General features: G+C 41.2%; 1 protein-coding gene across 5 annotated transcripts in view; it reads right to left on the bottom strand.

The window, feature by feature from the left end:
- RABGAP1L (RAB GTPase activating protein 1 like) overlaps positions 1 to 15,083 on the bottom strand; it is a 248,515-nt gene that overhangs the window by 59,978 nt on the left and 173,454 nt on the right. For 4 of the 5 annotated variants that reach the window (XM_032192057.1, XM_032192060.1, XM_032192059.1 and 1 more), the window contains one exon: positions 3,714 to 3,842. In XM_032192057.1, coding sequence (XP_032047948.1) covers positions 3,714 to 3,842 — 129 coding nt within the window. Of the gene's footprint in view, positions 1 to 3,713; positions 3,843 to 10,702; positions 11,352 to 15,083 lie in introns of those variants that run through there. The other variant, XM_032192062.1, reaches the window with a different exon arrangement.

Below are 15,083 nucleotides of genomic sequence, written 5' to 3'. Positions count from 1 at the left end.
TGAGTTAAACTTAAGTGTGAAACTAAGGGGAAAAAATGCCATGCCTTTTTTCTTTTGCCTTCTCTAGAACCATGACGGAGCTCATGGCAGAAAAAAAAAGCAAAAAAAGCAAAAAAAAAAGCAAAAGGTGGATAATTACTTGTTAAAGCACGCATTTTGTAGTAACTTGGAATTAAAAAAAAAAAAAAGAAAAGAAATATTGCAAAAGATATAGCACAAATATGAAGTCTGACTACACAATGACTCTGTTCTCAAGTTTTTATGCCTCAGTCATTAGTTTACAAACCTAAAACACTCCCTGGCACTTACTGTGTGATGCTTACCCTACAAACATCTGGTGTTTGGTCTACAAATACTAATACACTAGTGAGAAGCAGTGGAAGACACACAGTGCCTGACTTATACAACAGAAAATACACGTTTAATGGTTTTGTTTGTTGCCTTTTTTAACAGCACGGGTTTTGCTGCATTCAACAGTACAGCTAACTATTCTTCATGTAACCTCTGCAGTCCCTAGGACCTCTTGTAATGTAACTATCAAGACCGTAATTTCTTATTTGAGCATGTCAACTTGTGTAATTATTCGTTCCTGTTTGTAAATACAGACCATGTTATAACTAATTAAAGACTGACAGAAAAATTGAGGTTGGATGGGAACTTTGGAGATCATCTTGTCCAGCCCACCTACCCAAAGCAGGGTTAGGTAAAGCTGGCTGTTCAGGACCGGTTGTGTTTTCAGTATCTCCACAGATGGAGGCTCCACAACTCCCTTTGGACAACCTGTTACTGTGTCCGATCACCACTGAAGTTTAAAAAAAATAATCATCTGCAACTCTCTGAGGATTCTTTTTTCTCTGTCCTCCAAGTCATTAATGAAGAAGCTGAAGAATATGCCAGTATCAGCCCCTGGGGTACAACACCAGTGGCTGTCCTCCAGCAGTTCACCCTGCTAACCACAACCCATTAAACTGAGCAGTTCAGCCAGATTCCAGTCCACTTCTTCATCAGTTTGTTTGTGAGGATGTTATGGGAGACAGCATCACAAGCCTTTCTGTGCTTGAGATAAGCAACATCCTCAGCTCTCCCCTCATCCACCAAGCCAGACGTCTCGTCATGGAAGGCTATCAGCTTGGCTAAGTGTCATTTCCCATTCTTAAATCCATGTTGGTTACTCCTCATCACTTTCTTCCTCATGAGCTGATTTTCTTTACTGCCTATCAAACAGTTAATGTGCCATCTGCAGTCAGAGGTCATGCTCCCTTGATTCAGACTTGGCTCTCTAAAGACATTCTACTTGGCAAAAGTGAGAAAAATGATCCAAATAAATAAAAACTGTGAATGTGAAGTCAGTTCAACCCTTGTGTTTTAATTTAATGTGGGACATCAAGTTAACAGAGTCAAGGCACCACATAATCACTCAGTAGGGATGCGTAACAAATACTGAGAGCAGTCTGAAAGAAGTAGGAATGGCAGCATCTGCTTGCAAAAGCACCAGAAGAAACAATAGAGACAGGGCTAGGAGAAGGACAAGCACTGACACACAATGGGCAGAAGAGACAGCAGCCCAAGTGGCAGACGAGAAGCGTCCTGCCACACCTCAAGCAGAAGGCCGCACGCTGCTCAGGCCCCACGAGAGATGCCCAGCCAGCTGGAGAGGGCAGCAAAGCCACCACGCACCAGCCCTGCCACCAGGACAGGCCGCAAGCCTCCAACGCACCCGCAAGGAGGAAGCGGAGGCGAGGGGCAGCGACGTGACTGATCCAGAGGCTGAAGAAAGCAAGCTTTGAGGGAAAGGACTGTGCCGTAAGAAATGCCCCGCTCTTAAAGAGGGCAAAAAACTTGCCTAACAGTTTATTGACATTGGCCAAGAGGAACCCAAGAGACGTAGTGAGGATGTTACAGCCACTGGCCCTCCTCACCACACACGGGTGCACCTGGCCAAGCAGTAGGCCTGGTGGTGGTGAGTGCGTGGCCACCGGCGTGCATGAAATCCATGACAGAAGGAGCACAGGTGAGTGAAAACAGATGTAGTCCAAGTAACTACAACCCTCTCCTCCGATAAGATCTTGCACTGGGTTTTGTTGCATTACATTCATGTAAGTCTTCCACATTTTCTGCCACTTTTGATGAAAATGGGCACTGCATAACCCCACGTGCAGGCTGGTGACTCAGAAAGGCAGAGAGCTGCTGTAAGCAAACCTACATTCACTGAGCTAAGATGAGTCATGGCCCTACTTCAGACCACCTCAGTTCTCCATGAGAGTACCCACAAGCTACTCACTGATTACAACATCCCCCGATGTCCAGAGTTCCTCCCATTTAGATTAGTTTTCCAAACTATGCTATTAATCCTGATGACAAACTCAACTAAAAGTCTCTGAATCTCAGAACATGCCTCTCCACAGGCTTAGCTGTTCTGAGCCTAACTATCAGAACAGTTTTGCTCAGGACGGTTTTGATCCCCTGCTATTGCCTTACACTGCATGAAGGAATGCACTGCAAGCCCAGTGGGCAAGTAGAACCCAGCTAGGCTCCTTGCAAGGGTGGGCTGTTATTAACACAGCAGAAGGCAGCTTGAATCTTCTGCTATTTCCCATCTCTGCTAATCCCAGGTCATAATTCTTGACCCTGAATCCACCTAAAGAGGAGTCCAGAATTTCACTCTCTCCTTTTAAAAGGCCCCACGTGCTGAACCCATGCAGGGCACTGTGCACTTACCATCTGCCTCAAATGCATTTCAAAATACTTTCCAATAAAACACATCTTAGAAATACATACCCAGTACAAATTGAAAAAAATCATAAAAAATATCATATGGCTTGCAATGTATTGTACAAGAAGAAATTAGAAAGGGAAGCCCAAGAAAATCGATAAACATCTATTCCAAAAAGTACCATGAGAACTTCTATTTTAACCTCTCATCAGAAAAATATGGACTGAATAAACAACATAAAGATAATGTTACTGTACTTGATAAATCCTTAAATTACACAAACTATGAAATCAAGCAGCACAAAAGCAAGTGAATAAACACATTGAGAGAGATATAAAGCAAAGTGTTAGAGGAGCAATCTTTCTGTTCACATGGTCTTGGCCCATTATTGGACCACACTAAACACACATTTCCCATCAGTGCTCACACTTCAAGAAGTAACAAAACCACTTATTTCAAAATCAAATGTTAAAACCCATCCCATGGCTCTTTCTTGGGTCATCCTGTGGGTGTATAGCATGGTCTTGGTAGCATAGAACATAAAAAAGATGTTCTCTCTTGGTAAGCTTGATAGACAAACAAAACTAAGTTTCTACTCCACTTCAATTGTTTTATACAGAGAGCGGCGCTCTGCAAATAAATAGCTTTGGGGCGAAACAAACAATATACAACCATGATGATCATCAGATATTTGATTCATTGTTTAGTGCTGTCACTATTTATAAATCAATGAATTAGCAAGTTTTGACTGTGCCATTTTTCGATCATAAGTTTACTGTTTTAATTATTAAGAATGTGCCAAAGCAAAGAGGGTAAAGCTCTGTGCTGTACTTTCTTTAAATATAATAAGTGTGTACAGATATACATACATACACCAAAAATAATAAATTAATGATTTCATTGCTTTACTTTGCACGTGCTACTGTCATTCTTATACACAGTACCTTACTTTTTCTGTAAGAACTCTGGGTGAATGAGCGGAAATGAAAACTGCCCTTACCTTAATGTTGCAAGCTTGTTCCATCAGTCTCCTGGCGTTCTCCTCAGCTCTGTACCTCTTGGGCAGCTGAACCCTGAAGAATTTTAAAGCTCCTTCAAAATCAGCTTGTAGAAGGTCCTCTTTTGAGGTCTGCAATCAAACACAGAGAACTACGCTAAACACTGAGAACATGTAGTCGTGCACTTTTACTGGATTTGTCATTTACTGACTGCATTCCAAACCACCAACATTCACATTAGCCCAAAAAACATCCTCTTTAAAATCGGCTCTCTAATCCATTTCTCATAAAACAAGACAGAGGCTAAAACTTATCCCAGGAATCCCAGGCAGAGTAGCACAATCAGAGGACTACAACACATTAATGTATTTCATCCTTCTGTACCTGCAGGGTAAGAAAGGGATTCTGGCTAAGCCTGTCAAGATGAAACTGAGTAAGGGAAAAACAAAACAAAACAAAACCAAGCAAACAATAAAAACCTAGGAGAATCCATAATGTTTTTAGAGAGCTTATGCTTTAGAACATCGCTGATTTTTATAGTGCTACCCTAAAAAGATAATACATAGATACATAGATATGGTTGCAGACATGAACAGCAGAAGCAAAAATGCATATGACTCATAAGAGGCATCAGCAAGTCAATATGTAGAAGTCTGTGACACAATTTCTCAAAGAACACTCTGCCAGAAAATGTTTCACATGTTTATTTCGATATTTCTCATAAGACTGTACCTCTCACTGTGGTAGCAAGCCTAACAGGTCAGAAAATGTTAAACACTCAGCATTAATCCAGTTCTGCTACTGACGGAGTAATATGATTCATGGGTCAGGGACAAATGCATTAATTTTTGGAGATGCGAGAACTATACCAGAAGATTTTACAGATATGCAAAAGCAAGCCTTTAGGCTGTTCCTTAAAAAGGTTCACAGAGACTGTACATCCAGACAAGACATTCAGGACATCACCTCAAAATGTGAATGTCTTTTAAGCCAGAAGGAACAAAGGAACATGTGTCAGCGTACAGAGCAGCACCACGGAGGCTGGAGCTGTGTACCACCACACTTCAGCCGACACCTCCAGAGAGACACAGGTGCCTTTGCTGAAGGGGCTCTCCTTTCCTAAGCTATCCTCTCACCCACCCAAAATCCGTTGCTGCTTCCACACAACCACTTTCCAGCAAACATGCTGCAGCCAAACACATGGGATCTGGCTCCACACTGGAAGAACTGGGAAAACAGCAGTCCTTGTCATGAAAGAGGTAAGACTAGATGATACTCTTCTTTCTCCTCGGTGTTAGATTTGTTTCAAATAAGTAGAAATAAATTTAATTCTCACTACAGAAAAAAAAAAAAAATACTAATGGGTTTTATTTACAAATTCTCCCTATGTATCATATTAACAAGTCTCAGTAGCTCATTTACATGAAACTAATTAAACCTACTATGTAAAACATTTTATTAAAAGTACAAGTATATTGCTTCCCAAAGCAAACTGAACTTCAATGTGGTACTGCAGATACTACGAGCATGCAACAGCAAGACTCCAACACGGCTTGACATATTCCATAGTCCTGCTAAAAATGCTACAGCTGGGTCCACTAAAACATAGCAGTTTGACCAAGCTTTATCTGATGGGGAAATGGAGAAGGGTTTTTGAATGGATTTTTAATGATGAACAAAACTGGGAACCACAGAATTTAAGAGGGCATTTTCATGGTTATCCAGCATTTCCGATAGCGGAGAACATGAGCTGACATCAGAGGTCTGCCACCCGAGCACCAATAATCATCACTGCTCAGTGTCCAACCTTCCACTTTGGGGACAGCACAGCAACCTGTCCTTTGGCTTCCTCAATCAAGACCAACAAAATATCCATTCTGTACATTTACCTATTACCCTACATATTTCTGGAGATGATCATACTGTACACCCTGCTGAAGACTTACTAGTAGTTTCTGCTACATTAATCTCAAGGTAAGAGTGAGAAAACTCTAAATGCAGCTGAAGTTGCTTTGGCAGATCTCTTTCCCTTTGACTTCAGCATTTTCTAACTTTGTCTTCAAGCTGCTCAGAGTTCCCTCAAGATCTCTTTGATCCTCCCTTCACTTGCAGCCAAGGTAGCTGCTGGGTCATCACTGCAAGGACACAACAAAAGCTGCTTTCAGGATGTGGATGAGAAATGCTCAGCTTTACCAACTCTCACATCTGATTCTGTCCACAAAACTTTGGCAGAAGGACTATCTGGCTGAGGCTCCATCTGACAAGACCAATGTCATGTGGACAGTGAGCTGGTGCACTTAGGCACCTAATGAATCAGACCCACTCGTGAACACAGCTACGGCCAACACATCCATTTCCTCCTCTGCACACTGTTTTTCTTCTGGACAAGGTTTAGTAAGGCTGTATACGCTTTTGCCATGCTTGAGGCTTGGTCAGTGCTTCGGACGCACAGCGGGCTGTATTTGGGGTGACCTGCTGGCAGCGAGCAGTGCTCTGTGCCAGAAGCCACGCTGACAACCAAGGCACTCTGGGCAAAGTTCAGCTGGATAACGGTGATAGAAAAGCAGTAATTGGTTTAACAACCAGCTGACTCCAAAGTGATTTCCCCCCCTCTCTCTCCACAATGCTGACTGCTGTTTTTGCCATACAGGTCAAACAGATTTCCCTACAACATTATACATTTGCCCTCTTTGGAGACAAGCTTGCTGCTGCATTTCCAGTCCAGAATATTATATATGTCAATAAAGTGAGAGGTAGGCCCCTAACATTCAGCTCTTTCTACTTGGCTGAGTATTTTCATTTCATTAAAATAATCTGTTGACCAGAAAGTTAGAGTTTCACTATTAAAATCAGAAGAAATCAAAGTAATCTTTTGAGAGCAATGTTAACTGGGTTTTGCATTTTGTATAGTTAATGCTTTTTTTGGCCTAAATTATGCAAACAAAGCTTTTCAGGTACTAATTAAAAACAGGAAACAACAAAAATCAGTATGTGTATATAAATACATACAAATATACATTTTTTATACATATACGATATATGCAGTACAAAAAAGTGTATAGCATTGTTGTTTTATTATTCACATTTCTTGACATTTTGTGATTTTAATCAATAAATCATAAAGACATTTCAGGCACCTTTTGGCAGCTGTTTGACAGGCAGAGATTTGTAAATTTGCTGGTTCATGTCACTCAGCTCATGGATCTCCTGAACAACTCATTTCAATAAACCATCTGTAAGTCTAATGAAGCAATAATTCACATTTGGCAGGTACATTGTATTTTGGGGCACATTGGGACTTCAGGGCATTTTTTAATATTCAAGATGTAATTCTTAAATAATCATATTTTTGTATAAAATATATAAAGAAAAACAACAGGCAAAAGATGAGCCTCACTGAGAACTATGAACATAACGTCAACTTCCAATGAACTTCTAAACTCTCAGCTTGCGTTTTAGGGTTTGGCTATACACGTTCCCTCACATGTCCTTCCCACATCACTTAAGTATTTCAATATGTTCATAAAATGATCTTAATTGGATTATTTGAAACTTAGGACAAGCCCCTTTGCAGAATTAATCAGCAAACTTTCAAGTCAATAGACAAAGTTCTGTGAAATTGCAAAGTTCTGAAAAACAGATCATCACAGCTCTTTTTTTTGAGACTTAAATGATGTTTTTTTTATTATTACTATTATCATCATCATCATTTTAAAGTAAATACTGTTACTACTGCCATCTCCAAAATACTTAGGGAAATGTGATTAAGACATAGGCTTGGCTTTTTTCTTTAATTTAATTTTTCTGTCTTCAATTATTAATTTTGCAGTCTCATTCCTTACTGACTGTACCAACTGAATCTCCTGTTCCCACCTGGGAACTTATAGAGCAGAAGAAATTTCAGATCAACCACATGGCACTTCCTTAATTTAATTCTTCCTCTTTTACACAAACAGATAAAAAAAAAAAAAAATCTGTAGTGTTCTATGCATACGGTATATACACACAGAATTTCTATAGAATGTGAGCGAACATAAAGTACGTGCTGTACAATCTTAGGAATATGAATCAGGAACAAGATGAAGTAAAAGGCAGAGAAGAATCCAGCCATACTCTACTCCACTATTAAATTTGCTGTCAGAAAATTCAAAATGCTCACATGTAATTTTACACTAATTTCACAGACTATAATATTTAATATTGATATTTAATATTAAAAATCCTTAACATGTACTGTGTGATTTTAAGTTCTTGTAGAAGCTGCAGTGTAACATGAAGGTATGGGAGGTGTTTTTTCTAACCTGATGGTTCCCTTCCCACTGGTAGCAGCAGACTGCAATGCTGCATGTTGCATGATTTTGTGCTGTGCTGCCCTTTGACCTGAGGACTGTGAAATGGCTCCAAGAGGAGGAAGTTGACCTGCTGAGCTTCCAAGGACTGCCAGGATGGGTGGACTTGGAATCCAGGCTGGGGACAGATGGACTGGCAAAGCTACCCTGCCACAGGTGCGCTGGCATGCACTTCCAACACGATCCATCAAAAGCCTCCTTTCATTGGCATCACTTCTACGCTCTTCTTTGCTGGGAAAGCTATACTGTCACAAAGACATATATTTTTTCCTGTTAAAATCTGTGTTCTCTGTTAAACACGGCTTGGTATAAAAGTGTCACGGCAAAAAAATATAACCTGACTATAGGCAAAAGCTTTCAGAAGGCCTAGTTGGGGTTTTGTGCACGATGAGTTGGCATCCAGCAGGGATCCTCTGCTTGCCCACTGCCTACATACAGCAGTGCACCTCTGCTCAAAATTACACAGGTGTTTGTGTGCAGATCCAGACTTATGAAAGGCAATGTTCATTCTGCCCTGTAAAATGCTGATGAATGTGTGGAAGAGCAAACAAAAAATCTCCTAGCTCTACCCACCCACAGATATCCCCAAGGGGAAAAATCCACACAGAATTAGTGCTGTTCCACTTGCTCATCATCACATATAACTGATGCCAGTGAGCAGGTGATCTGAATTTTTCTGAGGTTACAGATTATATTTTTCAAATAACACTATTATATAGTGTTATTATTATACCTATACCTATAGGTATAATATATATATATACAACTATATATATTATATAGGTATATATTCTGCCTGTCATAGGCATTTATTCCCCAAACCACAGCAGAGAATGATGCTTATATATGCACAAAAGAATCTACTTCTTAATTTTACAAAAGTCCAAGGTTTTGAAGTATCTTTAGTTCTGATTAAAGTACAAATTCTTGGTCCTCAGGCTTTTCTAATTTTTTTTTTTTTTAAATCATCAGAAACAGTCTCTAGTCCTCCATGGAATGGGTATATGTCAGAAGGGATATATGTCAAAAGAGGTATATTTAGCTAATAAAACCTGGCAGGAAATCACATTGACTTCACAAATCAAGGCTCTTTGATAACACAAGCATTGTGTGTATTGTTTTGCCTTTTTCCTTCCCCTCCCCTTTTTTTAAATAAATAAAATAATGTCATTCAGCAAAGCTCAGATGTCTGGCTGCTGAAGTACACTGAATTCCCTGGTATGCCCTATCAGGAGGGTCAGCTCCAAAGCCTGATTAAGTCAAGTGAAAAAGAGCTTTGTATTTTTGCCTCTGCTTCCTTAGAGGTCATCACAAAACAATTCAGAATGATTTGGTAGTCCTTGACCAGGAGACCAACAGCACTAAAGCAGCTGGATGGGATGGAAGAAGGTTTAGATGCACTTTGAGCTAGACTGGCATAATGCTTACAAACACAGCAGCTTCAGCCATGCATTATTAGCCATTACGGCAGGCACTACACCCAATTCTACAAGTGCCTGTAGGTATCCAAATTCATCTTCACTTTACTAGCAATTTAAGACTTTGTGAACATTGTCCCTACCATCTAACAACGTTTGGAACACAACACAGACTCAGCTACCTGCTTTTTTTTTTTTATTATTTTTTTTGAGCATCTTGCAATGCACAGATCACCATCATTTATCTGAGGGTACTGCAGAACACCAAGCAGAGGTTCAGCAGCACGATGAAAATGCAAGACATGTCACTCCATAACACCACAATACAGGACTACGCAGGGCGTGGAAATGAAGGAAAGGCACCAAGCCACAAGAACATGGTACAGGTCAGTAAAAGCACTCTTTTCCCAGGCATCCCATAAAAATGACATTCTGGTGTCACACCACTGAGCAGGCATGCCCCAGGGCTGTAGCTCAGTTTATGGCACCCCAGAGCAGACCCAGCTAGGGCTAGTTGCTGACTTTCAGATTCTCTGCTATTTCGTGGCTTTGGGTGTGTTTTGCACAGCAGCAGCAATGATGAAGGCGTACTTCTGTGTACCATAAGATGCCACACCGATTTCAGGCCATTTCACACACAGACATCAGTTGCTATGACAGATAAGAACATCTTTAACAATTTATTTCCCAGATAATTCCACACATGTATTTTAAACTTTTTTTTTTACATGGTGTCACCTGCCTTGTCAAAACCGAATATAGAAACAGCAGAAAACCAAAACACATCAACACAGCTTAAATGTTATGAATGCTTAAAACAAACCTTTGATGTCACAAGTGTAAGATTTGAACTGCAGAGAATTAACTCACTTTCCATCAGCACCTAGAAGTAGACAGGGCATGCTGCTTATCTGCAGTCATTGCAGAACTGAGAACAAAAGCATTCACAGCTTTAGAAAAGATTTTTCGGTGATGCAGACCTGGTTGCGACCCTTCAAGCTGCTGAAGGAGTGGCACTGGCTCCCAGCAGCAGGACCTGTGTTCAGCCCTCCCAGGATGCCAGGAAGAAGAAAGAGTCGGTGCTTAGGGTTGTAAGAAGCCAAGGAAAAAAAGAGGAGACATCTCACACCTCTGTTCAGCATAAAGAATCCTGGGGGGAAAGCAGGTTTGGGAGGAAAGATGGCAAATTCACAGAGAATTAATTTCAAGAAAACGTGATCTCACCGCAAGCAGCCGAGGCACAAACAGGCGATGCCCCATCCCCAGAAGTTCCAGCACCCGACATGCATACTCATTCACCAGCTTGCTTCTCTCGTCATGCATGTCCTGTGACTTTTTGACAGGTGGTGTGAGCTTGGCAGCTGGGGTTTTGCAAGGTACCCCTTCTTCCATGAGCAGTAAGTAGTAAGTATCCAGAGTGAGAAGAACAGGCTTTTAACCACAATTTCAAAAAGTGCAGTGCCAGAAGAGCCAGCCTGAGCTCTTTGCTATCGGTTCAGATGGGCGTCTACAGCACAGCAGACACTCTCAAAATGAGAAAAGCATCTTTGCTAAGAATCAAGGAAAAATATGATCCACTGTGCTGGCTCAGCCAGAGTCCGAAGTAGATTTGAAAAAGAAACCAAAGAAAACATGGATCTAAAATGTACCTAAAAGGCAGGAAAATGGCAGAAAATGAGTGCAGGAAAGCTCTGACAGAAGGAAAGCAATGGAGAGCTCTCAGGGCTCAGCGTGTCTGAGACTGTGTGTGTGAGCAGACAGCAGCAGCAATAAGAGCAATAAAGCCAGGGCAGTTAGGAAGCTGCAAAGAGAAAAGGATGAGCTCATTGCAAGCTCGGATCCGTGACAAGCGTGGCGGCTGCTGCTGCTGCCTCTTGCTGTGCATCAGTAATGAAGGGGTAGGAGAGGAGGGGGCTGGGAGGGGGTGAATGAGCATGCAGCGTGCGTCTCGGGGGAGAATGCCGTAATAAGAAGCCAATAGTGAGCGGCTGGACGGATGAGCTCCCCCTCCCCGTCTACCTTACATCAATTCAACTGTGACGGGTTTTGCTGCTGGATCCAAGGCTCGTGTACATGAACCGCATCCTCTAACGCTCGATGTTTAGGGAGAAATCAGCCTGCCAGGCAGTGGAATGACTTTTGGTCGATCTGCTTCTGCATAACGCAAGCACAGACAAAGTGCAATCTGGAGCCGGGCAGGTAGGGCAGGGACCCTCCTACCTCCCTCCCAGGCTGCCAAACTGGAGCGGGGCAAGGACACCGCCAGGGACTGCTGGCGAGGAGGGCAGCAGCCGGCTTCCGAAAAGCCAGGGAGATGTAGCCTAGCCTGCGCAGGATCGAGTTAAATAATTTAAATAACGATCATTTCCAGCACTGTCTTCTCCAGAGGCGTTTCTAAACCTGGATACAATCAGTAGAGAGGGGATGATGTCAGCATGTGCATTTCAATTGGTTCTAGAAATTAACTGCACGTTTGTAAGGAAATGCTGTGATGTCACACATTAAATTGCCTCGCATCTTCCCTGTGCGGGGAGCAGGCCAGGTGCCTCTGCCATCTGGTTAAGGACAACGCAGCAGGCTATTTCTGCGGTTCTGTATTTTAGAAAGCATGTTTTTATGCTGCTTCCCTTTTGCACTGCCTAATTATAACCTGGGCTCTGTAACAGAACAATACACTTTTCAATCACAGCGGTGATATTGCACAGATTCCAACACAGAGAAAGGCGATAATTTAAAATATCGCAAGGAGATCTGGAGATCTAAAGCAGAGCAATTGCAAACACTTCTGCAAATACATTATTTTTGATATAAAAGCCATTTGTCTATCATGTCAAGAAAAATCATTTAAAATACTAATGCAAAGTAAAAATCAGTAGCTTGGATTTGTTGAATTGAAATAAGAAAGATGTTCACAAGTAGTTCAAATATGAACACTAATTTTAATATGCCATGAACAAGCGTAAATAAAAACTGCAAATGGCAGAGAAAAATAAATTCATTTCGTACAGTCTGATACACCACCCATACCAGACTCCTTTCTAATACAAGCAAGTTTTCTTGGAAGAAGAAGAGATGAAAAAAAGGGACAGTATCATTGAAAATCTCCCCATGCACACAGGTCACCTTGGCTCACGGAGACACGTGAAGCAGGTGGGAGAACGGAAGCATCAGAAAGAGCAGAAGTCACAGGTCAGAGACAACAACTGACAACAATGAGGCCTCAGCGAACTCTCCTGGGGCAAAATGGGATTGAAGTTGACTTCACCACCAAATTCGCCAGCAAATTTTGTGCAGTATTGAATGAGCTCTTTTATACAGGTTATCACCTGAAAGCTGGCTGAAGCACCATGGGCTGTGAGATGCTGCTTTGCAGAGGAAACCCACCCAGATGGAGCAGAGCACAGAGCAGGACTGCGAAGAGAGAGGTGATGGCGCTTCTGCCCAGGCTGAGCTTGTGCTCTGTGCATAGGCAAGGACCACGATCAGTCATATATCACAGCTTGAAGTCTCACCTCAGTGAGCTATGTTTGTAGGGCAAGGGGTTTAAAGAAAAGAAAGTAGATCTTTTTTTGTGTGTGTGTGTGGAATTTTTCAAGTGCTTACATCTAGCTTAAACACCTGCGGGCACGCATGATATTCAAGGGACATTCAGGTTCTATTCTCAATATGGGAATGAAAATATTACTCAAAATATTAAAAGGAAGAAATAAGAGTGTTCTGTTGTGTGCTTTGGGAAACAAAGAAGATACAGACGTAACCGGAAGCATAGGGGTGAATGGGAAGAGTCAGTGGTGACCAAACACAACTTGTGGACAGAGAACTGAGTGCTGTCCATATAAAAAGCCTTATTTTTTTCCTTGCATAAACCAAACTTAAGCTACTAGCTCTCATCTTTACAGAGTTTTGCATTTGGTTCACTTTGGGTAATGTCTGGGCTTATGAATAATGGAACGAAGTGATTATTAATTAAAGTCTTTAATTCTAGAAAGTTGTAATAGGATCCAATAGTTAGAGGCTAAAACCAGATGAATTCAGGTTAGAAATAAGGTTCAAATTTTTAGGAATGAGGAAAATTAACTACAGGACTAGCATCCCAAGGGATGTGGTCTACTACCATCATTACAATTTTTACATCAGGCCTGGATTACTTGCTTTAAAAATAGGTCTCTAAAACCTGAAAAGTTCCAAAGCTTCACAAAAAAACCTGAATTATCAGCTAAAATCCAATGCCCAGTGTTTATTAGGTTTTTCAGCTCTCATTCTACAAAAACTTCGTGGCTTTCATTGTTGTTGTTATGCCTCTTCTTTGGAAGAAGAGCTGGGGGGAATATCAAAACAGTATGTGGGAGAAAATCATGCCAGTTCTTCACACAGCGTAACAGTGATCTGTCATTTAGATTTGCAGTTTAAGATATTTTATACTCCCTGCCATTCTCAGATACTCCACATCCTAACTGAACACTGCATCTTATTTTTACCCATGTCTGATGAGGAATTGTGATTTTCCTTTCACGTAGACTTCACTGCTCCTTTCTGTGCCTTCACCACTGCTCTTACCCTACCGTTAGCTTGCTGTCCTGTATTCTTGCACATGAAGTAGAATACCTTATGCTAAACACCTATTATTTGAGCTTTGATTTCCATATTGTAGGCTACCTGGGCTTTTAAATACAATTCTCTGTTTCTGGCCTTCCTATCCATGCAACAAACATCCGCACCGCTGGCACTGGGTTATACAAGCGTGTGAGTGCCGTGGATTCCTTTCTCCCTTTCTGCTTCCCCTGCCCACACATTCTCCACATTCTCCCATAGCCTAGCCAAGTGTATCTTCTCTCTGTCCCCATCTTCCCGGCAAAAGCATCACTAGTCCTACCTCCTATCCTGTGCTTTATGTTGACAAGAATATAAAATGTTTACGATAATGGGGCATGGTACTGAAAGGTCAGCACTGAGATACACTGAACATTTTCATAATTGCTATATCAATTGCTAATTGCCTATGTATGATAACATCTCTCTTTTCTATGTCAACTGTCCAAAAAAAAAAAAAAAAAAAAAAAGGAATTGGATTGCCTTTAACATTTTAGTGTTTAGTGTTTTACTGGCAAAAGTAACCGGCTTTGAAAAGCTAAATAGAATATAAAACTAGAAGAATAAAATAGAAAGCTCTCTTTCAAGTTTATTTCTACAAAGAATAAGACAAATTCTGCACCAGAACAACTCTGAAAATCCATACCAATTACATCATGCCCACAATGAGAGCTTCACCTCTTACCTTATCAGAAATTACTTTGTCCTTTGTGTTCTCTGGGTCTAATCACAACTGTGTAATCTGAATTGAGTGACGTTTACATCTTTAACATTATTAGAGAGAACACAACAAAATTAATTTTCAGAGCAGATTCCAACAGTGATCTGTGTTGGGGTCCGTGCTGGTTAGCCTGTTCTTAAATGGCTTGGAAAAGAGGGTGAATAGAGGGTGAATCTCAGGGTGACAATGTTGGCGAATGTTACTAAATTATTCAGGGTTTTAAAGACATGGGATTACAGTAAAGAATTGCTGGAGGACTGTAAGAGACTGAATGACTGGGAAATAGTACGGTAA

The sequence above is a fragment of the Aythya fuligula genome, chromosome 8 (assembly GCF_009819795.1).
Source record: "Aythya fuligula isolate bAytFul2 chromosome 8, bAytFul2.pri, whole genome shotgun sequence".
Classification (NCBI taxonomy): domain Eukaryota; kingdom Metazoa; phylum Chordata; class Aves; order Anseriformes; family Anatidae; genus Aythya; species Aythya fuligula.
The sequence above is the reverse complement of the archived record's forward strand: the minus strand, read 5'-3'. Positions and strand labels throughout refer to the sequence as shown.